The following is a 27,485-nucleotide window of genomic DNA, read 5'->3' as shown; positions in this document are numbered from 1 at the left end:
AGGCCTACACTTAGGCCACTGAGCTGAGCTATCCCCCAGCCCAGCTGACTTTTTAACAAATGCCAAATCATAAAATCATCTGCAGTTTTATAGACAATTTAACCCACGCCAATAAATATCAGCACTTGAAGTAGTCATGGGAGAAGTCCAAATCTGAGTCAGTGCTTTGAAGTGTATGCTTTATTTACTACATGAAAAAAAATCACTAAGTAATGTAGCTCTCTCTTCCTACTTCAAATTTCATTTTTGCCTCCTAGAAAAAGTCCAGTGCTTCAGGACCAATCCTGTGAAATCAAAATCCACTTAATTTATAATCAGAGTTGGGCTGTTTTTTCTCTGCAAGCAGTGTTGGGAGACATTCAACACTTCAGTATTTTTAAGACACTGATAAATTCAGTTACTGGTTTTCCAATCACTATTGAACTTTCACTGCTCTGAGATTGGGTTTCTGTGAGCAGCATCAGATCACTACAGATCACTTCCTCCAAGATGGGCTACACAGCCTGACTTTAAATTCCGTAGGTGTCACATGTAGAAGGGATGAATGGGCAAGGTGTGAAGACTGAAAGACAACTACTTTAAAAGCTGGGGTCACCACTGGGGCTTTTTGCAACTACTGAAGCTCCGGGAGCCTCCAATTTCACCTCTAGGAGATGGGAAGTAAGAATGTGTTTCTGTGGTTGTGATGAGACAGATACATCCGACACTGCCTGGCACCAGACTGTGGTCTAGCACTTCATAGCAAGTGCTAAAGATCACTAGTACTTTAGAAGCCTAGACTGTGCTATCAGTGGATTAAAATACAGTAAGGCCAGTGTCACGTAACTTAAGAGTTCTTCCGTGGCCAGTCATGCCCCAAATACCAAAACTGAGTACAAGAAAGACTAAGTTCAAACAAAACACGAGGTGGTAGCACACATCTGTAATGCCAGGGCTTGGGAAGCTGAGGCAGTTCGAGGCTGGCCTGAGCTACATAGTGAATTCAAGGCCGGCCTAAACTGCTGGCAAGACACTGTTTCTTTAAAAAAAACAAAGGCTGCAGAGTCATGAGTCAGCACTGAAAACCTGTCACGCCTGGTATAGCCACTCAGGTGCTTCATCTTCACAGGAAACAGCTTGTTACTGCTTACAGTAAAAAGACAGCTCCTTAGTGTTTTTCTTAGGTTAGGAGAGAAGCGTTAGGAAGCACTCTTCACGCACTGGTACTGGCAGTCATTCACTAGTACCCAAACTGCCATGATGGTCTTAAAAAGTAAGGCTTTTAGTAAATCACGATAAACAGTTGGAATTTTAAAAAGGCTTTCACTAGAGGTCTGCCGCGCAATCTGGATGGCACTTCAGTCACTGACCTATGAGCAAGAACATGATTATTACCCTTAGTAAACTAGTAAGAAAAAGAAGAGATTATTTTTTAATCACTTTACTCTGTATAACACAGTCACATTTAAATTGGCAGACTGCTCCCAAGACAAGACAGACCTGTCATGCAAGGGAAGGAAAGTGCAGGTGTTCACAAAGCTTGAGAAGTACTGTGGTGACACGGGTGGCAGTGGCATCGCAGACACGTGTGAAGGTCTAAGCGGGTGGGAACGTGTCTTCACAGCAGCTGGCCTGAGACCACTAACACTTCCTAAAGGGTATTTCTTAAAATGCCTGGTAAACAGGTCACGTGAACACAGATGTAAATGGAACTGTGCCAAGCAGGAAGGAAGCCTGTGCGTCATGGAGCAGCTTCTGCAGACCTCACTTGCCAGCGACCTACAGTGCTGGACTGGATCCTGTGCCAGCCAGCCCGTAAGTAGACATCCAGGTGTATTTTAGAATTGCTGAAATTCTTAGGCCAAAATATTAATAGCCACGTGTCCCAAACCCAGACACTGAACTGAACCGGAGCCATGCTGGGGACTCCCAAGCTGAGCAGAAGACTATTCAAACAGAAGGTCTTCATCCTTCTCCTCGGCCAGGAGGTTCGCAGGCTCCAGCACCTCGCCAGCTGCTCTCCGTTGCTCCAAGTCCTTCTCAGATTTTTCCTTGAGAATCTTTTTCTTCTCTTGTATTTTCTTTAACCTGTAACAGTAGGGAAATTTTCTGAATGCTATTTCAGTACTAAGGAGATTTGATTTCTCCTAATTTTATAACAAAGGCAATAAATGTGTACAATAAAAAATGATACTCCCATTTTAATTTTAGTAATTTATAACCCATTTCACTCGAGCCAGGCATGGTGGCACAACCCTGTACAAGCCCAGCATTCAGAGGCTGAGGCAGAAGGATCCCTGCAGATTCACGGCAGCCTGAGCGATGCAAATCTAGGCCAGTGTGAGAGCCCATTCCAAAAAAGCCAAATTTAAAGAAGACACAGATACCTTCCCATCTTAAATAAATTTCAGCTGAGCGTGGTAGTGCATACCTGTAATCCCAGCCCTCAGGCAGCTGAGACAGGAAGACAGTCTTGAGACAGAGGCCACCCTGGGTTATACAGTGAGTTCAAGTCCAGCTTGAAATACACAGACTTTTTCCAAAAAATACGGTTTTTAAAAAAATTATCCATTCCCTAATGGAGCAGAATTTAGCATTCTTTAATTAAAATTCTGGGTCACCACACTGTAAACACCACTCAAGGACAGAAACTAAACTTCAATAGTTACGCATTTGCATCATACTTACACTCTACAGGATCTAAGACAGGCATGTTTCCCTAAATACTCCTGTTTTCATTTACTGCAACCCATTCTCTGAACCAGGGTGGAGACCTCTATACACAGTGATCCATCCCTACTAAGTCTCCACAACCAGTTCATGGACACTCGCCCCTTCTCTCCAAATACTGTGCTAATTCTCCCATGATATGGTCTATGCTATCTGATAATGCCCCAGTACTTTATACCATGTCCTGAACGTACTCAACATGAGATACACATTCGCTAATTCCAGTTTTTATGTAGGAGAAAACAATCTAAAGCTGAGCTATGGGGCCGAGGAGATGGCTCAGTAGAGTAAGCGCTTCCCTGGCAAGCACAAGGGCCTGAGTTCAATCACTGGTTCCACAAAAACAACAACAACAAAAAAGCTGAGCTGTCTCCGTGGCCTTTGGCACTACAGTGGTGTCCTGTTATCCTTGGATCCACTCCAAGACCTGCAGGGGATGTCTAACACCAAATCCCGCATATGCTGAGTTTTTCCCTAGACAGCCCTTCACATCTTTACCTCTGTAGCTTCAACCAACTGTGGATTAAAAATACATATGTACTCATGACAAAGTATGAATTAGGTATCGTAAGAGATTAACAATTTTCTTACTCAGTCTAGAACTTTCACCTTTTCACTTAAACCCTTTGTGGCTTCTGTCTGACATATCTGGACTGCCAGCACCACCACAGGATTATAGTGACAGGCACACAGTCGGTGGTGGTGTGAGAACTGAGACAGGGCCCAAGTGGCTGGCAGGGGTGGCACACGCAGGACAGACAGCTGCACAGGACGATGAGCCCCTCCCAAAGGAGCATGACCTGCTGCTACTCAGAACAGTGTGCAACTGAGAACTCCTCACTTCTCAAACTTTGCACTCAATGTTTTCAGACCTCAGTCGACCACAAGAACTGAAACCATGGGAAGCAAAACTGCAGGTGGGAGGCAACTACAGCAGTATTTACTTCTTATTTATCAAAATAAAACACAAACTGCTAATTCTAAGCCACATAACCCAACTAGTCATGCAGCAAATCTAGCCCGTGGAATATGGAAAACAAAAACACACAGATCACCAGCTGCTGATTTCAACCAACCTGTAGAATTCTTCTCGCTCTCTCTCATCCAGCTCTGTGATGATGTAAGCAAGGGTACGTTCAATCCGAGGTATAATAACTAGAATTTAAAAGAACAGACATGAGTACGTCACAGTGCCTCATTTCAAATTAACAGTGCTCATTGTGTAACAGTTACTTATCTTTTCTAATTATAAAGCTAACATACACTGAATATGAACAAGTTGGAAGAGACAAAAACAAACTGAAGACTAATCCAACGATCCACAAGTAACTACTGTCAATACTTTGGTACATGTGCTTCTAGGGGCTCTTCCACTCGCAGTAACACAGCAGACCACAGAAGACCCAATGCTGTTCAGCAACCCATGAAGAAGAAAATAGGACAGACAGAATCTTCTAAGTTTTATGTGAGTCACCGGGTTCTACTCTACCTGGAATTTGCCTATTCTGCTTCTAGAATGTACTCCCATGAAGGTGAGAGCTGCCAGCCTAACCCACTGTGTTGGGCTCACGGCTCCAGGTGCAGCCTGGCACTAACAAGCAGTCAAAGGATTTTCTGGGCTGGGAATGTAGCTGTTAACACCTGCCTACATGAGCATGGCCCTGGGTCAGATTCCCCAGTACCAAAAAATATAATACATACAAAAATACATACATACGTGATTCTGAATTTTTTAAAAATGAGATAACTGAATAATCTCAACAGAGCCTCAGAGGGAATTCCCTTCAAATTTTGCTCCTTTCTTAACCTAAGAACTGAATAAATATTTCTTTCACAGAAACAGTGTGAGTAAAAAGCAATTTTATTTTATTTTATTTTATTTATTTTTTGGCAGAACTGAGGATTGAACTCAGGCCCTTGCACTTGCCAGGGAAGCGCTTATTCCACAAGCCATCTCCCCGATCCCAGCAATTTTAATACTATCCAGTCATCCATGATTCTGGAAAAGACACTGGATACAGAGTTCGCACAAAAACAAACTTTTGCCAAATGTTTCTGTCTGCAAACCAAAATGTTCACACACTGTTCAACTGCTGTAAAGAATTAAAGAAAACAGTAAACCTGAGAAAGTTTCCAACCTTTCCAATTGTTACTAGTACCCGGAAATGACTGAGATAGCCCATGTCACCCCCCCAAAGCTGAGGCACGGACCTCACTTCACCCTGCGTCCAGGGCTACTGACACAGGGCGCCGGTGCTCTGGCCTCTGAGGAGCGTGGAGCTGCGTCCTAGCAGCTGCAAGTGAGTGTGGAGGGGACCGCCATCAGTCACAAAGCACCGCTGGGCAGCGAGACTCACCGTGCTCGATGGCATTTACACGCCTGTTGGTGATCTTAATAGCTTCATCCAGCGTAACGAAGGAAGTCTACAGTAAGAAAGCAAATTAATAAAATAAGCACAAAGGCTTCCCAACCATGCTCTGCTCACTTGGCTCCACTCAGCACCTGTAGAAATATTAAGTATACTTTGCACCTTTTCAGCATGTTTAAGAAAAAAATCCATGTGAGATTTCCATACAGCTAACACAATTTCTGTGCTATTATACTCTGTTTACTTCTGGCTCACCTAAATGAAGATACACAATGACCCAATGACCTAGCTACATCTTAACTGGCCACAAAGGGGGAAAGTGCTTTCATGAGCATGCAGCACTCCACCCAGTGTTGACTGCTGCCGCTCTCCCTTAGTGCAGTGACCCTGCACGTGCATTCTGCTAGTAACAGGAAGCAGCGCTAACAGCACGGGGGCACCGCTTCAGAACCGCCAAGCAGAGGCACGGTTCACTCGGGCCCGGCCAAGCCGCCTGCGCCCCGCCACTCACCTGCAGGGAAGCCAGCTCCACCAGCAGCTCCACGGCCTTGGCATAATTCCTTTTTAGCTTTGCCAACTGCTCCCCACCTCTGGCCAAACCAGTCAGCTCATAGCCTGAAAGAACCAGTCAGGCAACATTTGTAAATGGTCAATAATCTTCTCACAGAAAACTCCCCAAAGGAAGATAAGCCGAGAACTACCAAGCACAGACACATCCACTAAGCTGGAAAATGCACCCCAAGTTCTTGAGCACCTGGCTCGGCAAGGGGGACGTGGAACAGTCTCCACAAGAGACTAATGTGCCAGCGCCGGCCAGGGGACCCCAGACCCCGCATAGGCAAAGCAGGCCTCTTCCGCTGAGCGACAGGCCCAGCCTCAGAAGAGACACTTAGCAAACCTGCACCGCACTACTCGCTCTCCGAGCTGATGCCCCCTTCCTCTGGAAATGCCACCGGCCTGCTGCTCACAGAGCAATGAAACTGTTAACATGTGACACTGGGGGATGGCACTACAGGAGCCAATGCGCTACAAGGCCAGGACAAAGAGTGTTACTGTTTCCAGGGGAAACAAAGACTTGGGCAAAACTGCTGCCAAATTAGGAATGGAATGGATGAGACAATTACAAATAATCAGGATGTGGCTGTAAAAATCTAAAAAGAGTCAGCATTCAGACTGCAACACAGTATAAAACATCTTACTCTACTTTTAAAAAGATACAAGCTAGAAATTTTATTTTGAAAATGTAGTATGGGTTTTACTTATGCAGAAAAACGAAAGTATAACCAATGAATTCATAATTGAAGAAAACACTTATCTCTTAAACAGCAAGTGACTATACAATGATCTACTTGCCCATTAAAATATTCTAAGATATATATAGATCTATGAACTCCTGTCAAAGGACCTTTTGATTAACTGATTACCTGCTGTGACCTCAGCAGGTAAAAAAGTGCCTAATGTGGACTTCTGGCTGCCAAGACGTCTGACCGAGCCGCTTGCCAGGGCACCTTTCACTTACAGGGGAAGCAGAGACAGACACAGACAGGGAGCTTCACACTTACTGTCGGTTCCTTCATGGTAATGTTCAAATACCGGCAAAGTAACACCTGTTAAATGCAGAAGCAGACAGGTATCACCACCAACAAAACGCGGCCCTGAAGTGCTGCTTCTTATTCACTGTCTCCTGTGTTGTTTTTTTTATCCTCAAAAGTCAAGAGCTTACATCTGAAAATGTAACTGGCTCCACTCAATGAATTTCAAAAAGCATTTGCTAAATGCTTTGCTTCTATTAAAAAATCTGATTATGCTAAACAGTAAGGCCCTGGCTACTAATGATTTCAACAAACAAAGCCAATCACAGTGTTCTACTAGACAAGAGAAACTGGGACATCAGATACTGGGGCATAAACGGCTGACTTTAAACTGTCATCTACTCTCCTCAAGGGTTCTAGGGGGTGGCACCTTACCTGCTACGTTATCTTTCTTCGCCCGAATCTTCACTTGAGCCTTGTTTACATTTTGGATAACTGTGGTGCTGCAGAAGACAGAGCTTTCGTTTAGCCATCACTTTAGGAGTAAGCCCACAGGGACCCATGGACAGTTTCACATGAGCGAGGCAGCCTGGCTCAGGGTTTCGATAACTGTGCTCTTTCAGAAAAGAAAGCTCACTGCTGTCTAAGGAGGGCCTCCCAGGGCACAGAATGAACAACGTTGAATCCGCCGTAAGAAAGCAAGGAAGTAGCACACAGAGCGGAGACTGAGTTTCCATGGATGGGGTAAGTTAACAGCTCACGCTCTGCTAGCATAATCTGGAGAAACTGCTCCTTCTAGGTTTGCTGTTCAGTGGATTACACTGGTATTCAAGGTGTCATCTGCCTTCTGCCTCAACTCTTACAAAACACAGTGACTTTCCCATAACCACCCTATAGCCTTCCCACTAGCAACTCAAAAACCACATATACACTCCCGATTTCCTCCTTCACTGGCAAAACAGCCCACTGTATTGGCAAAAATTAACGTTCACTAGTTTCAACAAACAAATACCCAGTAAAAGGTAAGCCAAATAAAACATTAAAATAAATGCATTAATAAGGAGAAAATTGGTTCTTCACCCACAGAGCTATCGTATTCTCCTACGTAAGGAGAAATTGCATCACTGGGAAAGAACATTCAAATCAGAATCCTGAGATCAGCCAAGCGTGGCAGTGCTCGGCTGCCATCCTCGCTAGGAGGCAGAGGCAGGAGGAGCCCAAGGCTGATGCCAACTCAGTGAGACTCTGTCTCAATAAAATTTAAAACGGTCTGGCAGCATGGCTCAGGGGCAGAGTGCTTGCCTAGCAGTTGCAGGCCACCAGGTTCACGCCCCAGTACCACCCAGAATAAATTAAAAATCCAGAAGACAACTTTTACTTCTGTCCTTACCTAGCCATGTGACTTCAGAAAAGAACTTCACTTATGCTGAAAACAGCAACGTTCCGTCCCCCCATGGTACGCAGAGAGACACTAACGCACACGACATGCAGAGCACCATGTGCGTGTTGTAAAGCACACACGGCTGCCACAAAAGCTCCAGAAATCTCGCCTTTTAAATAATGGATTCTATGCTGCTGAAATGAATCAGGACTCGCACTCGCAGAAGACACAAGACAGCTCGCTTCCCAGGACACAGGCTTACGGGGGTGGGCAGCGAGCTGCCCCAGACGCAGCAATTTCCTTGTGGTCTGTTTTCTGGGGTTTTCTTCTTCTCACTCTCTTCCTCTCCCACTCTTGTAAAGGTAATGAAAATGAAGGCCACCAAAAAGCCTTCAGGTATACAAAATTTTTGTTTTCTGAAAATAATTAATTCGTGGATTCTAGTCTTCAAAATTATCCCAATAATACAATAAAAGACATTAAGATGCTTAATCTATCTTGTCTAATATTCAAAAAAACGGAAAATCCACACCAAAGATCCAGCATTAGGAGAAAGGCTATCACAGCACCCTTGAGAAGGGAACATCTGCATGAAAACAAGGATGAATACTTGTTTAAGGTGGGAGGGCAGAGGAATGGGGGGGGGAGAAGACGCCGGGGGGTGCAGGAAGCAGGCAGGGCAGCTGCCCCGGGGCCCTCCTTACCACTCCATCACTGTCTGTAACACACACATTTACAAGTAGAATATACAATTCCTGTAACAAGGCACCCGAAAGCCCCCAGATTAGGAACAGCACCAGGGTGGGTGGGCGTTTCTACCTGAAGTCACCTGCAGTGAACTTGGCCTCGGCCAGGGAGAAGGCGGCCTCCCTCATCACTTCACCCATCAGCATCTTGGTCTACAAAAGCAGGGCACAGCGGGGTCAGCAAGTGCTGTAGTGTCGGTCTTTCCTCTTCTGTGCTCTCAATATCCGTCAGCATTTAGGGTAGTGTTTTATGCTAGTAGCAGGCAGGTTCATAAATGCTAAAATAAAAATCTCCAATTTTGAACAGTTTTGGTTGTGGTCCCTAACAATGCTCCAAAACCGAGCTTAGTAAGTAAAACAGAAAGGATACAGCTCAGTGGCACTGGGTTCAATACCCAGTAAAAGGTAAATCAAATAAAACATTACAATAAATTCATTGGGCTGGTGAGATGGCTCAGTGGTCTAAAGCACCTACTTAGAACAAACTAAGCTAAGGAAAGCACAGGGACTGCGGTTCAATTCCCCAGCACCACATGCCAGTCAGCCCCGCCCCCTGGTGGGCTGAGCTGGCCACACACACACACACACGCGCACGCACGCACGCACACACAAATAAATAAATAAATAAATAAATTCATTAATAAGTAGAAAATCTGTTCTTCACCCACAGAGCTATCATATTCCTGAATGGGTACGTGGATCTGCTCGCATTACCTTCTGAAATCCAATGCAATTATGAGTTAAAATCCCAATGGCATAATGATGCTAAAATAAAGTTAGAAAATGTAATGCTTGAGAATATCCAATCTTTTTTTGTAAAAAGGAGAATATTGGGTCAGGTGGGTAAGAGTTGGCTTACCAAGTATTAAAAGTCTACACCTACAAAAAGGAAATACATTTGATTGAGGACAGATAAGAAACAGAAACAGAACAAAAGGATCAGAAATAAGCCCAGAGCCTGGCTTGGTGGTGCACACCTATCGAAGCACTAGAAAGGCTGAGGCAAGAGGATCACTTCAAAGCCAGCCTGCACTATACAGTGAGTTCAAGGCCAGTCTAAACTATACAGCAAGACCCTGCCTCTAAAAACAAAAACAAAAACAAAAACAAAAATCAAGAAAAAAGCCTAGATCTATGTGGGAATTTAGTACAACAGAGAGACCAGAATAAAGAGACCAACCTATCCATTTACAAAATGATGAAGGTAAGTCCCTGTCTTACACAATTTCCCCCAGACAAAAGAAAAAGATCCAGATGTACTAAAGAAAGATTTAAGAAAAAAACATCTGCAAGCGTAGTGCAGTGGTCCAGTCATTTAGGGACTAAGCAAAAGAATTACCTGTACTCAGGAATTTGGACCAGCCTGGGCAACAACGTGAAATTCTGTCTCTAAATAATTCCCAGTACGCAAGAGGCTGAGTCAGGAGGATCTTGAGTTCAAGATTAGCCTCGGCTAGGGAGTCTGAAGCCTGACTAGGCAAGACAGGGAGATCCTGTCTCACATCAAAAGAATAAAGATTTTATTTGATCACACAAAATTAAGGTTTTTTTAAAAAAAAATCAAATCCAATAATATGGAGAAAATATTTTTAGTGTTTTACACATTAACCAAAAAATATTAACAAAAGAGAACTTCTTTTTCCTTATTTATTTATTTTTGTCTTTTTTGATACAAGTTTCACTGGCAGTTCAGGCTGGCCTTGAGCTCACTTCGTAGCCCAGGCTGGCCACAAACTCACAGCAATCCTCCTGCCTCTGTCTCCTGATTGCTGAGATTACAGGTGTGCACCACCACACCTAGCACCAAAGAACACTTCTTTACAAAGAAATTCACCAATAAAATGAATTTACAGGTACTAAATGCAATAAGCTACTCAACCTCAGAAGTAATAAATAAATAGTGCAAATTTAAGAGACCAATTTTAGTCCAACAGATTGATAAAAGCACATATACTAATGCTCAGTTAGACAAAAAGAAGTCCATTTGTATATTATTCAGTAAGAGCACAAATTAGTATAATAATTCGGGGAAAATTTGTTAACAAAAAGTAGCTGGACATGCTGGTGCCCGTACTCAGCAATCCCAAGAGCTCGGGGCTGGGGGAGGAACACTGCATGTTCAAGGGCAGCCTAGGTCATCTATCAGAACCTTGGTTGGGTTTTCTTTTTAATTTCTGGGGTTTTTTTTGTTGTTGTTGTTGTTTGTTTTTTTTTGAGACAAGGTCTCAGTATATAACCCAGGCTGGCCCCAAACTCACAGCAATCCTCCTGCCTCAACCTCCTGAGTGCTGGGATTACAGGTGTGTACCACCACACCCAGCTGTTCTGGCAAAAAAAAAATTGTTTTAAAGTATAAAACTAATTCAAGGCTAACCTGGGCTACATAGTGAGTTCAAAGATTGCCTCAACTACATACAGAGACTGTTTCAAAAAAGGGGGGGCACTATAGCTGTGCTCCGCAGTACAGCACCCCTGTGCTCAACCGCTAGTACGTTACATATATTTATGTGCATATCTTTACACAACAGGCGTAAAATTCACAACATATCTTTCTCCTGGGATCAAGAGAACAGACTGTAAGACTGGGAGTCGTGGTGCGCAACTATAATTTCAGTGCTTGGGAGACTGAAAACAGGAGGATCACTATGAGTATGATCTGTATAGTGAGACCCAGTAGATCCTGTACTAAATATATTAAAAAAAAAAAAAAAAGAGCAAAGAGAACAGGCTATAAAATTCTTTTCTAGAGAAATGTTAGCACACACAGAACTTTCAGTTTTCCCTACCAAAAACTTGTTAAGACTATGTTATGGTTTGTGTCTAGCTGTTCCCCTAAAGCCTCATGCAGTCATGGGGCAGACTTCCAGAGTTTGTGACTGACTAACTTATGGTCACTGGGATTACAGGTGTGAGTACCACACCCGGCCTGGGGCAGACCTCCAGAATGCAACTTAAGAGAGACAGACTTGCTCTCTGTGGCCACTGCTGCTAGTACACCTCCCTTTGGCTGTCTTGCTCTTTGCCGCCGCCATGAAAGGCTGCTCGTTGCCATGTGCTGCTCCGCGTTGGAGCCAGCTGAGCATGGACTGAAACCTCCAGTAACTGTGAGCTAAATAAACCTTTCCTTCCCTAATTTTAAGTGTTGAGTATTTGTCCCAGCAACAAGAGAAGAGTAACTGAGACAGACTGGACAGACATTCATCAAGCGAATTGCAACCAAACTCCACTGTCCACACAGAGGACATGCAGCAGTAAGGGGAAAGAATGGGACAGACCTTCTGGTGCTGGCGCAGAAAGCTGGCTGCGTTCTGCCGTGGAAGAGAGTAGGGCAGGAAACGGCACAGCACCTTGTGTGGTTATTACTGCTACGGCACACACAATCCTCCTGGTGGGTGCCTTACAAATGCAGCACTTTGTGTACACACTGCCGCAACAGGAGGCGAAGCAGTCATAACCAAAGTATGAAAAACTACCTCTGGGAGATGAGAGAAGGATCACCAGGTGGAAAAGAGGAATATGAAAGAACCTTTGCTTTTTTCATGTAACTCAGCATTCACACATCATTACCAGAAAAAAACAAAAATAAAAAACACTGCATTAAAACCTACTAAGAAAGCTGGGTTGGGGGCTGGTGAGATGGCTCAGTGGTCTAAAGCACCTACTTAGAACAAGCTAAGCAAAGCACAGGGACTGCGGTTCAGTCCCCCAGCACCACATGCCAGCCAGCCCCGCCCCCTGGTGGGCTGAGCTGGCCACACACACACACACACAAATAAATAAATAAATTTAAAAAAAAAAAAGAAAGCTGGGTTGGGGCTGGGGAGATGGCTCAGTAAAATAAGCACTTACCTGGCAAGCACAAGGCTCTGAGTTCAATCCCCAGTTCCACAAAAAAAAAAATATGGTGGCACTCCTGTAAAGCCAGCAGTCAAGAGGCTGAGTAAGGGGGAAGGGGGATGTGAGTTCAAGCCCACATCGGGCTGCCCAGCAAGCCTGGGGCCAGCCTGGGCGACGGCTCCACTGCAGGCAGAGACAACATTCCTGCTCTCCGGAACTCACTTTGCAGTGCAGAAACAACCAAGAAAACAGCACACAGCCACATGTGCTATCACAGAGATGGACTAAGAGGCACCACAGGGGCGAAAACAGGGCCCCTCTAAACTGAGGGGTCAGTCTGCATGCCAGCACTTGCCCAGGGCTAGCTATGCTTATTGTAATACCATTACTTTTTTTTTTTTTTTTTGTGGTGCCAGGGATCGAACTCAGGACCTTCCCCCAATACACACACCAATTACTTTTGAAAAAAAAATCAATTAAAATAACAGAAAAATCAGGGCCTGGCCATGATCCTGCGGTAGAACATGGACTTCGCATACTTAATGCTCAGGGTTCAATCCTGGGGCCCAGCCAAAGCCACAATGGGTTTTCCTTGAGACAGTCAGGGAAGGTGACAAGTAGGTCACAAATGAATATGGCACTTAACGGGCTGACCCGACCTCGATGATCTTCTTCAGGATCTGTCGAAAGCGCAGCGTTAAGGCATCCGACTTTTTCTTCAGGAGGTTCCGGCCAGTCTGCGCCCCTTTCAGCCGTGCCTTCATGATGGTTTGCGCCCTACAGAAGCAACAGGAGGGACCTCAGTGCTCCACCCGCTCACTTCCGGGCTCGGGATTCAGAGGTGCGTCTGTCCTCAAGCTGAAGTTGTTGTTTAGCCTTTCAATGAAGGTAGGCAGAGATTCTCTGGTACCTCAGTATTACAAATTTCTCCTCAGTGTTCCATAAACAACAAGTTGCTCATTTACTTACCACACCATTCTGGAATCAACATCTGGGAGGACTCATTAAATAAACATCAGGAGCCTTATCTTAATGCAGTCTACTTTACATTCCTAATTGATTTGTAAGTAAAACCTTTGTGCAATATTTTAGATCCATTAGAAATGTAGTATTAATGACAAAAAGATTTACCCACTAATATATACCAAAATTTGGGGCGCTGTGGGTTTAGTTCAGTAGGGATGAGCTTGTCTAACAAGTACAGGCCCTGGGTCTGATGCCCAACACAGCAAACAAAAATCTGAAAACATAATCACCTTCAGGACCAGCATTTCCACTATGAGGAATTGTTCCTATAGATTTCCACATATTACACAAAAACATGTACAAGATTAACACTCCAGTCTTTTTTTTTTTTTTTCCTGCATCAGGGATCAAACTTGGGACATTGCGCTTGCCAGGCAGGTGCTTATGGCCTTGAGCTCTCTCCCCAGCACACCAGTCTTATTTGTAGGAGCAAAAAGGCTGAAACAATTAAACTATTAAATCATGGTTTGCCATATAATGGAATGGTATCCAGTCATAAAAAAAATGAGGAAAGTCAGTCCAGATGTGCTTCCTATATTGCACTGTCCTACCTAAAGTAAGGAACTGCTGTGCTTATACAGATGGAGTTTTACAAGGAGTCATAGAAACAGGGCTAAGTCAAAAACTGGAGTTTTTACTACTGCATTCTTTTATACTTTTTGTGTTTTATTATTCTTTCTATAATCAGTGTGGCATATAATTGTGTTGGTGATCAATACCTAATATCAATCACAGAATCAACTTGTAAATGATTCTAGGTAATAAATGGCATATATAAATAATACCCCAAAATAACAAGCTTATTTCAGAGTGAAGTCTTATTTTATTTCAACCTTTTCCCCATCAGAAGCTCCATTCCAGCCAGGTGTGGTGCTGCATTCCATTAATCCTAGCACTTGGGAGGCTGAGGCAAAAGGATCTTTGCAAGTTGAAAACCAGCCTGAGCTACAAAGTGAGCTCAAGGCCAGCCTGAACTGCATAGCAAGACCCTGTCTCAAAAAGACATATATATGGGGTTGGGGAGATGGCTCAGTGGAATAAGCGCTTCCTTGGCAAGTGCAAGGGCCTGAGTTCAATCCCTGGTTCTGCAAAAAAAAAAAAGACATATATATATTCTGATAATAAAAGTCAACAATAAAAACAATAAATTACATATAACCTAGCCTTTTATAGTGATTTAAGTAGATATGTCTTCAACATGATAGTGTTATAATCAACTGTAAAATAGCACATATTAATAAACCTTTCAACCACATTCTGGATTACATATATAGTACTGAAATCTTTTACCACAGTGCTAACTAAGGCAATTCCATGGATGAAATTTAAGAAACCTAAATTTAAGAAACTGAAGCCTAAATTTAATATTAGGAAAACAGTAATGATTGCCCATGGGGTCTGAGGTAGGAGGAATCACAAGCTTTGTGGGAAGGCCCTGGGTTCAATCCCTAGAGCTACTGAAAAAAAGAAAAATTAGAAAACTGAGGCCCAGATAATCGAAAGAACCTTCTCACAGTCATTCAGTGAAGAAAAGGTAGGGCAGAAATTTGAACCAGATTTCTGACTCCAACCTGCCTAAATCAAGTCCGCAGTTCAGCAGTGTGTGTGTGTGGGGGGGGGTTCAGCCCAGCAGGAGCAGGAGCCACCCAGCCCAACTGTGTACAGGTAACACACCAGGCTGTTGACACTACACACCTGAAGGTGGACTCTGAGTTGGGTCAAATTTAGGTAAAATTGTAGTGCTGCAGATTTCAGCAAGTTTAGTTTGTATAGGTTAACAGGTTGTTCAAACTGACTCTACTTTTAGTTTCTTCTTAGGTGGCACCTCTATCAAATGTGCAAAATTTTTTTGAGACAGGGTCTCCCTATGTGGTTCACACAAGCCCTGAACTCAATATGCAGCCCAGGCTGCAAGCCTCCTGCCTCAGCCTCCAAATGCTCAGATTACAGGCATGTACCACCATGCCCTGGCTTTAAGACTTTTAAAACCTGTCATTTTACTTGTTTCAGAGCTGCTTTTCCATACCATAAAAGGTTTGGCCTTCAGCGAGGACATGGCTGTTTCCAGCTGAATCAAGGTCATCTGACTCCATGACAAAGAACCTGCTCCTGGGCTGTGGGAAAAATTATCTATTTCCAGCACCTGACTTTCCTCTCAGTTAGCAAGCTCAGAGCTCTCAAATAGCGGTTTTTGCCTTCGCAAACCTATCATTTCTTGTCTGAGCCAAAGGAAGTTCATTCTCACCTCTTAGCCTCAAATTAAAAGTTCCCAGATAGAAATAAAAACATGCTAACATTCTGACTACTGAAACAGGTAAAATGACCAAACATTAGCTAAAATGATGGAAAGAGATTTTCTTCAGTAACAACTGGCAGGAGGGCAAAGAGCTGAGCTCCTTTTGGATTTGCGCAGCAGCTTGGGTGTTTGAAAGGCAGAGCCAAGGAAGGGACCTCAAGCAGAGTCAGCAGAGGAAAACTTACAAAGGGGCAGCCAGTGGAAATACATCTAAGCCAGGTACAGAGATCAGGTCCTCTTCCTCAGGGGCCCTCAGACCCTGGAGAGACACTGTTGAGTTCTAGCAGGCATACACTCACAAATGCAAACCCTTCATAGTTAGGGCTCTAAGATAGGGAGGTCAGGGATCCATCAATCACGAATTGGATGGAAGGAATATTTAATTCTGCTAGCTTTGACGTTTTTCAGACAGGCATTTTTGTTGTTTACTTTTGCAGTGCAGATTTTTTTTTTTTTTATTTCGTGTGTGAGATGCTCGGGATTGAGTAGTAGACCTCAAGCACGTTAGGCAAGTGATCAGCCACTGAGCTACATCTCCAGCAGTCATTTCAATGGAGAGCTGGGTGTCCTTGGGAAGCAAATTTATGCTGCTAGAAACCATGTTAGAATTCATTTGTCTTTCAGTGTAGGTTTGGAGGGAGTCACTATAGGCTGAGAGGTCTGGAATCTCCCAGGGAGGTCCAGATCTATTTCACAGGTACCATCTTCACAACTAGTTTGCAGGATAAGGCGCTTAGGAAAGTCAGTGAGCCAGGAGTGGTGGCACACATTTATAATCCCAGCACTGGGAAGGCTGAGGCAGGAGGATTACACAGAGTTTGAGTCCATCCTGGGCTCCAAAGTTCAAGATCAGCTGAACTGTGCAATAAAACTCTCAAAAACGACAAGCAACCAAAAAAGTGACTTTATGCTTTGAACTCACTATGTAGCCCAGGCTGACCGCGAACTCAATACAATCTTCTTGCTTTTGCCTCCCCGGTGCTGGTGCCCAGCAATCTCACAAACTCCTAAACACACCTGAGAAAACGTCCCAATTTTCTTTACAAAAGGGCCACCGTGGTGCCGTCATTTCTCCTGACAAAGATTTCAGGCCACAAGAGAAAGGCAGCCCACAACTGAGCAGATTCTAAGACATGGGTTCACTCAAGAAACACCCTTTGTGGATCTTCTAGGGATTAATAATCAAGACGCTCTCAACCTGGAGGGGCCTGGCGACTGGTGGGAGGGGAAGATAACCAACAAATAAATGTGTTGAGTGATCATAGAAGTCATAAAAGGTGCAGTCACAGCGGCCACAGTGCAAATGGAATGCTTCAGAAATGCACAGACCTCTCCCAACGGCAGGGGACACCTGATGAGATCTTGGAAAATACGGGAATGCGGCGCCCAGGTTACGATAACCTGGTTCAATCCCGCTTTGACTCAGGGGCCTTCTACCTGCTTCGCATCACAGCAAACTTCCCCTCTCAGAAGAGTTAGCAAACCTCACCAGCTCTTCCCTCCCACCCCTAAGCCATGGGCTCCGGGGAGGGCGCCGAGCTCTACCGACGCCGGCAGGCCGGGCGCCTTCTCCTCCGGGCTGAGACCGCGCTGCGCAGTCCGCTTCACGCTGGAGGAACCTGCACGCGAGCGAAAGGGAGCCAGGCCTTGAACTCCCGACAAGTCCCTCGGGAGAGCTCGGCATCAGCCTAGGAAACTTCCGCGCCTCGCTCGCCTCGCTTGTGGCCCCGGGTGTGGAACAACCGCTCCGGGCAGGCACTGCAGAAACTCCGAGCGCCACTCGACTTTACTTACATTCGCGAGGGGAAGATTTCAATCCGGTCTTTGCCCGACATTCTGACGATGACCGTGCGGCTCGGGCAATCGTGGCCGCAAAAGCTCCAGGACTGGCCGCCACAACCCAGTCCTCCACCGGAGTCAGCTGATCGGGTCACTTGACCGCGCGTTGCTAAGAAGCTGCGGGAACACCGATTTTTCACTTCCGCTTCCGGTTGTCCCGGCGGGTTGGAGGAAGGTGATGCCCGGATATTGAGGCGCGCGCACTGCGGAATTCCGGTTCACCGCCCCGCCCAGCCCCATATCTTTTCCCCTCCCCCCGCCTCCCCCGCCCGTCAGTCTGCGGCTGCGCAAATTACTGCCCACGCTGGCCGACTGAAGGAAGACGTACGTTCCTTCTTTTCCTCCATTTTAATTTTTCACAGCGCCATCTTATGGTGAACTAAAAGTTTGAAAGAACTTATTCTTGAGAAATAAGGAATCGGAGTCCTGTTTCTTACCCATGTTTCCAGGGTTCCTTGGTAAAATATAAGGATAGTACGAAAACGTATTTTTCACATCTTCCTACAACTGACAGTCAACCTAACTCTTGGAGGACCCAGACTCTATGATCAGCGATGAAGAGAGGCCCCTTCCTCAGCGCATGCGCAGTGTGAGGCGGTTCCGCCTGTGCGGTGGGTTGAGCGCTGCGCACGCTGAGAAAGCTCGGTGGCCGGTGTGGGTGGAAGGAGTCTGTTTCTCCACTTTAAGATCGCGCCGCGGGACTCTAGCGCGGGAGTCACTCACATACCTCAGGTATTAGCCCCACCGCTCGGTTTTCCCAAGAACTTAGTTTGTGTCCAGGGACGGGAGTGTCCCGGAGAGCGTAGGCCTCGGCGCGCACCCCCCTCCCTCCCGTTGCTGCGCGGGAAGCGTCTCCCCACCCCGGCGCCGCCGCTGCACGGCCTCGGGCTGCCGCGGCGGACGGTCACGAGGGAGGGAGCCCGGCGGGTTTACCGCCTCTTAGGGGAGCAGGAGAGGAGCGCTGAGTGGGAATTCTCAGGGTTTGCTGCGACGCCTCCCTGCCCCGGGCGCTGGGCACGGGGCATTTTCTGGCCGGCAAAGAGCCAGGTCCAAGGAGAATTTACTGACTTGTCATTAAATTAAGTTCGAGTTGCTTTAGCGCTCTGTTTTTGTAGATTGAGGCACCACTTGGTTTGTAACGAAAGTCTCACAGAGGTGTTTTGTTTGTTTTTTTTTTACTATTCATATCAGTTTGCATTTTGGCAGCGACGAGGTACACTGTGGTTTAAATTATGCATAAGTAAAAATTAAATACCTGTATATCCTGAGGTCCCAAACCTTAAGAAGGGTTTTTCAGTGAACAAGAAAAATGGTTTTTTGGATAAGAATATAGCAAGAAAGTCGATTTTTCTCCAGATTGAGTTATTTCAAGAATCAATCTCAAATCTCTTTCTAAAAAGTTTGGGAGTTATTTAGGTAAAATCTGTACTGCCTATTTTCAGTTCATATGATGCCAGGTGTTAGTAGTAATTTTCAAAAGGTGTGATTGTCTGATATATGGTAATATTTTTAGAGATTTAGTGGTAATTCCCTTTTCAACTACAGTGAAATAGTTAAAAATTGTTGTGTGTAGCACTCCAGACTAGGAGTTAGCGCTTGGAAAACATTGCTAATAAACATTACAGCCAAAGGACTTCTCCCAACACGTAGTGCCTCTGGAGAGGAACGTGGGCTTCCTGTATCCATTATGTGATCTGACTGTGCACTGATGTAAGTAAGAAAGAAGCTCTCTCTGCCGTTGGTCCGAGCAAAATTGACGCGCAAGGTCTTTGACATTAGGTTGGCTCTTGTCTTGAAAGAGCGGCGATTTTTGCATCAAACACATAAAACAGTATCACAATTTTTGACATTGAGTACACTGTGGTATTGAGAGTCTGGGTGAAAGATACGTTTAACATCAGAAGGCTTGGGTTTATCTCCTACTTTAGTACTTGGTAAGCATTTTTGAGCAAGTCATGTAATATTTGTTCCTTGGTGCCCTGTTAGTTGCTTGGTTGTGCTTCTTTCATAGTACCTTATATGGTAATTACTTGCTTACTCGTTTTTTTCTGTTGTGTACTTAGTTCCTCAGGTGAGAATCATCTTGTTTCAGCAGTGCTTGGTACATAGTAGATATTGAAAAATTGTTCAGCAAATTAAGTTAAAATGCTTATGTGGCATAAGATGTTTTTACATGTATTTTACTTCACTTGATACCCTGTGTACAACAAACTTGAGAGGTTGGTGGCACGGACTATGAACCAGAATGAAGGAGAATGCCTTTCCCAAGAGGCCACAGGTAGAAAGGAGAGTACAGACTGGAACCTGCACTCAGGGTTATTCGCAGAGTTCTGGTGCTGCTCACCTGGCTCCCCACTTGAGGGCCTTGTACACAAGCTTTGAAAATGGTAGAAACAACTAAATAGATCCCAGTATGGTGTCTTTTCCTGAGAAAAAGGGGTGGAGGAAGAAGTTATTTTTGTAAATATTACTTGTATTTTTAAGGTGATAAGTTCAAAATCTGTCAGCCAATATGCAGATTCTTTCTGATAGGGATTCTTTTGTAGTAACTGGATACTTTCTATCCTTACTCTGAATAGCATACCATCAACATTATTCCATTGTTTATTTATTGCAGAAAAACCAGTGTAAAGAAACTCCTTTCAGGAATCTTTTACACTATTCTGTATTCTTTAATCATGAAATTCAGCCTTCCCTCCTCAAAATTGTCACCTTTGCTATTTGTAGAAACTTGGTAATTAAATGATTGGCATCTGTCCGATCTCTTAATTAAAACTTCCACACCTGTCCATGACATGATTTATTTTGCTATCCAGTTTGGAACTCTTTCAGCTCTCAAATACAGGTACTGTATATTCAGATATTTGACAATAGTTGCTGTCCCACCCACCCTTGGTAAAGCCCTGCTTAAAAATGAAACAACCAGCTCAGCTTTCTTTCAGTGGGTCATTCTGGCCATTGAGCATCTACTTCCCTTGCTAAGTTCCTATTTTTATCAAGTTACAAGTGCAGTCACCACCACATTTGTTGCTTTTTATTAAACAGAGTAGATTAGTATTGTTTGCACAAATTTGTGGTGTGTACTTTAGTGCTGGATATGTATATTAATGTTGCTTTTTGTTTGTAGATTTCTGATTGTAACATTTATAGATAAATGGGGGGGAATGCTGATTTATATGAGCAAAGACTGGATCCACATTTGATGGGTATTAGAATATGAAAGAGCAAATTCTTGACCTGTGCCTCAATTTTATTTATGAAATGAGGAGCTCTAGAAAGTGGTATCTGAAGGACATAGGAAGTGATCTTGTCATGCATGACTCTTAATTAATAAAAGAAGTATAAGTCTTGCATTCATCTTCTGGCTGGGCAGAAGCTGTATGCGGGTGCCAGGTAGAGGTCCTTAATCTGCGCTTCATCAGAATGCTGGTGTTCATATGCTGGCTGTCCATGGTCTACTTCTCACCCACCTCAAGACTGAGAATCAAACTCAGGAGTGGTTCACTACTAACTGGTGTCTTCAATCCATTTCTTTCTTAAATTTTATTTTATTTTATTTTATTTTACTTCACTTTGTGACAAGGTCCCTCTGAGTTGCCTATTCAGAACTCGAACTTGGCAATCCCCTACCTTAACCTCTCCCAGGCATATACCACTCTACCAGTGTAGATGAACTACTTCTAAAGTCAGGTATTGGCAGCCTTATTTCCCCAATTTTTTCTTGGACTTAAGTTCTAGCATTGCCTTTTTGGGGATTGGTTTGGTTTTTGGTTTTTTGAGACAGGGTCTTCCTGTGCAGTTCAGGCTGGCCTTGAATGCACCATGTAGCCCCGGCTGGCCTTGAACTAACTACAATTCTCCTGCCTCAACCTCCTGTGCTGAGATTGCAAATGTGCGCCACTACACCCACCTCTGTCACTGCCTTTAAGTCCTGTCTTCTGACCTTTAACAACGATAAATAGGTTAAGGATAAACTATGAAAGTCATCAGCCATGATTAGTCTGTGTACTTCCTTTTAAAAACATACTTTTATGCACAGTATGATTTCTAGCTTATGGGTCATAAAAGGGGTGTTCCCACCAGGTTGGGTGGATCAGAGGGAATAATTTTAAATGTCTTTAATACCTGGAGGTTAAGAGAAGTTTGAACTCTTTAGAAATGAAAATTAATAAAGCTATTTTTAAGATTATACCTATTCAACAAAGTAAAAATAGAGCAGTCGAGTACTCACCTAGAGGGCCCTAGACCATGGGTTCAGTCCCTAGCAGCCCCCCCAAAATGGTACTGGTTGAGGTTTAGATAGAGGATTCTTTACATGGCAGGGGTAACATGAGTGTTAGTGGGCTTGGAGAAAAGAGTAGCTTTGGTTTTGCTGAAAGGTTTATAGCAGTCGTGATGCTTCCCATCATTTGGTATTTCTTAAAGTGGTGGGATTTAAATAGTGTTTTACTTTTGAGGTATTTCTTTAATCCTTAGTTCTCAGAGTACTTTATAGATGGTCATTATTTTTTATGATTCCTCTGAAACTGGTGGCAAAGGCCTGATGACAAGCCTTACGAAAACATGTTGCAGAATAAAAAATTAAAACTTGCTTCCTAGATATTCATCTATTTTGTGGTACCATTTAAGAAGTTTAAAGACGTGAGAAGACTGATAGTTTGGTTTTGCGGGGAGAGGGTTATTCATTTGTGTTTTTCAGTGGCAAGATGTAGAAAACTGGCATTTCTTTATTTTCACTTCAACTGGACACTTAATCTGATTCTTTCATTTAAATTGCAGAATGCCAGGTCTGAGTTGTAGATTTTATCAGCACAAATTTCCAGAGGTGGAAGATGTAGTGATGGTGAATGTAAGGTCCATTGCTGAAATGGGAGCTTATGTCAGTTTGCTGGAATACAACAACATTGAAGGCATGATTCTTCTTAGTGAATTATCCAGAAGACGTATCCGTTCTATAAACAAACTCATTCGAATTGGTAGGAATGAATGTGTGGTTGTCATTAGAGTGGACAAAGAAAAAGGTAAGTGAGGAAAGTATCTTAAAATATAAATATCACATTTAAGATGATTTATTTAAGTTACCTGAAGGAGTAAAGATGTACTATTTATGTATACCAACTATCCAAGATGAGTGTAATCATGTGCTGTAAACATGGAGTAATAAAAAAATTTAAATTAAAAATAAGTATATTAAAAAATAAATAGTAAAAAAATAAGTATATTGCAATGAAAAAATTTTATATTTCAACTCTTTCACATAAAAAATTATTAGAGAAGGATGCTAATTAGTTAAGCAAGGCTTCTTAAGTTAGTGGTACTTAATTAGTACATCCCAGGGTTGGTTTTTATGTGTCAAGTGTGGGGGAGTATACAACCTACACAAGCAGTTCCATTTCTAGGTATTTGCCCAAGTGAAAGAAAAGTTTCTATTTACAAACTTGTAGTTTTTTTTTATTGTCATTTGTGGACTGACAGTTTTTACTTGTGTATATTCCTCTCCTTTCCTCCTCTCTCCCTCTTCCCCTCTCTTTCACCAAGTTTTGTTATATTCTTCAATGACAAAACTGTGCTGAAGGTGGTAAATTTTATTTTGAGACAGGGTTATGTTAGTTGTCCGCCTACCTCTGATTTTAGAATACTAGCTCAGTCTTCTGGATTTTAGGCAGCTGCTGCCACCCTCAAGTAAACCACACATTTATTTTATGAAAGAAATGCTCAGAATCTGAAATAGAAAATCAATGTAAGTAACTAATAGAAAAGTCTTACGGCTTATACAATACCAAGCAATAGCAAACATTTCACTGCCCATTTGTAATGAAAGTGCAGGACACATACAGGGGATTCCTTCATGTGATAGAAGCGGTGTAGGAAAACTACACCATCCTTTCCTTGAGTATGGGGAAGGAGGCAAAGATACTCCCTCTCACCACTTAATTAGCATTGTACTCTTAAGTTCTAACCAAGTACAGGTTTGTGGGTTTCTGTGTTGTAGCTACTTGACAAGTCACTTAATTTCTCTTGGTTGTAGTGTCTTCAGATGAAAAGGGTAAGGGAGTGTGGGAAAGAAAGTCTACCATGCAGGATTTTGAGGGTTTGATGAGATTCTTAAGTTAAACACCTGTTATCATCACTTGGCTATAGTAGTCAGGAAGTGGGAATTTTAATATGTTCCTTTAAAAAAAAAAAGAAAGAAAAAAAACTTACAGGCTTAGTGTACATGCCTGTAATCAAGAGACAGAAGCAGATAGATTGCTTCTGAGTTTGAAGCCAGCCTGCAGTGCACACACACTGTATCAATAAAAAAACTTACAAACAGCCTGTTAAATAGGTGAGTTCCTACTCTGCAGAAGGTCAGAGAAAACAAGTGGAAAGGAGAAGCATTTCAATAACTCCCATTTAGAGAAATTCAAAATCATTAATTTCTTCCACCATAGTAATAGCAAATACATAATTATCTGGTGGTAAAAATGCATTCCAAAGAATGAACCATATTTTTCTCTGTTTTTAAGATGGTTTTGCTATGTAGTTAGGGTAGCCTTCAACTCACTTTGTAGCCCAGGCCTTGAACTCAAAGGGATTCTCCTGCATCAGCCTCCCAAGTGTTGGGATTACAAGCATGCGCCACCATGCCCAACATATCTTTTATTTCTTATGCTATATTTTTTGGATTTTTTTTTTTTTTTTTTTGGCTCTGAATGACCTCAGGGCAGGTTTGGGCTGCTTGAGTTGTGGGGATCGAACCACAGCAACCTGAGCCTGAATGCTTTGTTGAAGCAGCCACTTAAAGAACTGAGCTAAGGGGCAGGCCCCCTGCTATATTTTTTGGTTTGTTTTTTTTTTTTTTTTTTTTACAGAACTGGGGATTGAACTCAGGCCCTTGCGCTTGCCAAGCAAGTGCTTATTCTACTGAGCCATCTCCCAGGCCCTTTGATATGATTTTATTTTATTTATTAATTTATTTATTTTTTGGTGGAACCAGGGATTGAGCTCAGGCCCTTGTTCTTGCCAGTGAAGTGCTAATTCTACTGAGCCATCTCCCCAGCCCTGATACAGTTTTGTCTGTCTGTCTCTCTCTCTCTTTTTTTTTCTTTGGTACCGGGGATCAAACTCAGGACCTTGAACTTGCCAGGCAGGCACTTAAGCCACTGAGCTATCTCCCCAGTCCCCTTATAGTTTTAATAGAGAATAATAAACTTGCCAATCAAATACTTCATTTATAAAAATTGGTTACAGAGGCCTGAGAGATGTCTCAGTAGAATAAGCGCTTCCCTGGCAAGCACAAGGGCCTGAGCTCAATCCCCGGTTCCACAAAAATAAAAAATAAAAAAATGGTTACAATAGTACACTAGCACCTGAACATAATTATTTTTTTAATTTTCTCATAGGATACATTGATTTGTCGAAAAGAAGAGTTTCTCCAGAAGAAGCAATCAAATGTGAAGACAAATTCACAAAATCAAAAACTGTAAGTTCGTTTTTGACACAAACTAGTCTACTACCTGTGTGTTTAATAAATAATCATTTGTTATCACTCTGATCTGGGAAATCTCGAGCTCTTCATTCTGTCTGTAGGTTTATAGCATTCTTCGTCATGTTGCTGAGGTCCTAGAATATACCAAGGATGAGCAGCTGGAAAGCCTGTTTCAGAGGACTGCGTGGGTCTTCGATGACAAGTATAAGAGACCTGGCTATGGAGCCTATGATGCATTTAAGCATGCAGTTTCGTAAGAACACCTTGATTCTGCTACTTTGTATCTCAGCTGCTGGGTCTGGGACACAGGTCTATAGTCTGGCATTCAATCACACAACATCATATATTAAGTCCTTGCCAAATTTAGACCCAAACATTTCAGTATGAAGGTTCATAATGTCTATGGAGTCTCATATACCATAGTTACATGGTTTTGTAACCCACATGCTTTCACCTCAAGCTACCCAAATTGTCATTTCCTAGTTGTATTCTTATCCCAGATAAGAAGGAACCAGCGCCTAACACATGGGCACTCAAGAAGAAACACAGAACTAAATATGTGGCAGCAGGAAGGATACAGGGCTCCTCTACTAGAAAAAAGGATACAGGGCTCCTCTACTTCATGAGTGTGGGTATCTCATCCAAAACCTTTAATTTTCTCTACCTTAGTTCCTTTGACCTTTACTCCATAGCACTTTAGTCAGTTTTCCTCATGGCCTCACTCTGGGTCTTTTCTCCCGGGTTTTTTCTGTGTCTGTTTTTTTTTTTTTTCTTTCTTTGTTCCTTTGTGACAAAGCCTAGTTATATATGTAGTTCAGGCTAGCCTTGAATTCACAGTAATCCTGCCTCAGCCTCCCACGTGGCTATGATTCTAGGCATGTGCCACTGTGTCCAGCTTGCTCTGCCTCCAAAACCTTTAACTCATGTGTTCTGTTCTTTTCTAGTAGAGGAGCCCTGTATCCTTCCTGCTGCCACATACTTAGTTCTGTGTTTCTTCTTGAGTGCCCATGTGTTAGGTGCTGGTTCCAAACCTGTTTTTCTGTTTTGTTTTTGTTTCACCCTTTCCCGCCTTTTGTTTTTCACTCAAGCACAGATAATACCATAAGCTGTCATTTCACCAACTTCCTTACCGACATCGTAAGCTTTTCCTGTTCTTCCTCCTGCTGCCTCCAGCCTTAATCGATGTACCTGCCTTCTGTGCACTTGCAGAGTGCAAGTGCTGTTAGGAAGAAAACGCTCTTCCTAGCAGGTTGATGCTGCTGCACAGCCCTGGTCTCTGACCTCAGCTGAGCTTTCACATTTGTCCACAGGCTTTGTGGTCATAGTATTTTCCTCAGAAACCCACTCTACCTTTTTCTCACCTACCTTTCTTGTCCCATTTCTTTGCTCTTAGCTGGTATACTCAATGCTGGTCTGGTTAGAGAGTGCTGAGGCTGGAATTCTGGACCAAACCCAGGGTTTCATGTGTGCCAGGCAAGTGCCCTCCCATAGGAACTGCTCCCTACCTGGGTTGTGGTAGTGCCTGGCACCCAGCCCTACTCCAAACTCCAGTGTCCATTACCACTAGGCCCTGGCATGTGTTCCTCCCTTCCCCTTAAACTTCTGCTTCCTTTCTCATGTAGCAACTGTTGAGATTTAATTAGTGCTTCTTTTTTTGCCACATGTGCTCTGTATTTTTCCTTTACTTAAATAAATTTTTTGAAATAATTGTAAATGATGGGCTTTTGGGGACCATTTCCCTCATCAGTAGAAACTTGTTTTTGCAATGCTACTGCATACAAGTTGTGCATCCCTAGTCCAAAATCTGGAACTTTTTCAGGGCAAACATCACACCACTGTGACAGGTTACAGTCTAGTGCAGGAACACTAAAAATAATGTAGGGAATTGCCTTCAGAATGTGTGTATGAAGTATAGATGAAACATAAATGAATTTCATGCCTAGATTTGAGTACCTTCCTTAGTTCTCTGTTTTTGCTGAAACAGGTACCAAAAGTTAAAGGGGGAAAGGGTTTAGTTTACACAGCTCTAAGGCAGTGTGGCACATGGCAGACTGGCATCGTAGAGAAGAAATAGTTCATGGTGGGCCAAGGTTAGCAAAGCAAGCAAGCAATGGCCCTTAGCAGCTTTTTTCTGCCATATATATATTTACTGGGATTAGGGCAGTGCCAAACCAATCAGTGGACTGATTTACTAATCATCCACCGTTAATCCTGGCATATCACCATGAATTAGTCACATACTCTAAATTCAGCCACCTCTGGAAAAGCCCCACCTATGG

The 27,485-nt window shown here is 43.3% G+C and overlaps 2 protein-coding genes across 2 annotated transcripts in view; one reads left to right on the top strand and one right to left on the bottom strand.

Annotated features, from left to right (window-relative positions):
- Nucleotides 1-1,388: 1,388 nt before the first annotated feature.
- On the bottom strand, nucleotides 1,389-17,853 carry Atp6v1d (ATPase H+ transporting V1 subunit D). The gene is made up of 9 exons (XM_004624776.3): nucleotides 17,691-17,853; nucleotides 13,234-13,351; nucleotides 8,811-8,890; nucleotides 7,046-7,113; nucleotides 6,641-6,685; nucleotides 5,590-5,693; nucleotides 5,067-5,133; nucleotides 3,786-3,864; nucleotides 1,389-2,067 (listed from the first exon to the last, which is right to left on the bottom strand). Exons 1-9 carry the CDS (start codon nucleotides 17,729-17,731, stop codon nucleotides 1,926-1,928), a joined length of 744 nt encoding a protein of 247 aa, XP_004624833.1. The 5' UTR covers nucleotides 17,732-17,853; the 3' UTR covers nucleotides 1,389-1,925.
- A 465-nt stretch (nucleotides 17,854-18,318) lies between these two features.
- Eif2s1 (eukaryotic translation initiation factor 2 subunit alpha) overlaps nucleotides 18,319-27,485 on the top strand; it is an 18,511-nt gene continuing 9,344 nt past the window's right edge. The window contains exons 1-4 of the mRNA XM_004624775.2: nucleotides 18,319-18,467; nucleotides 22,515-22,756; nucleotides 25,121-25,200; nucleotides 25,308-25,459. Coding sequence (XP_004624832.1) covers nucleotides 22,516-22,756; nucleotides 25,121-25,200; nucleotides 25,308-25,459 — 473 coding nt within the window. The 5' untranslated portion in view covers nucleotides 18,319-18,467; nucleotide 22,515. The remainder of the gene's footprint in view (nucleotides 18,468-22,514; nucleotides 22,757-25,120; nucleotides 25,201-25,307; nucleotides 25,460-27,485) is intronic.

This window comes from Octodon degus, unplaced genomic scaffold (genome assembly GCF_000260255.1).
Source record: "Octodon degus isolate 3935 unplaced genomic scaffold, OctDeg1.0 scaffold00007, whole genome shotgun sequence".
In the NCBI taxonomy this organism is placed as follows: Eukaryota; Metazoa; Chordata; class Mammalia; order Rodentia; family Octodontidae; genus Octodon; species Octodon degus.
This window is presented reverse-complemented; position numbering and strand designations above follow the sequence as displayed.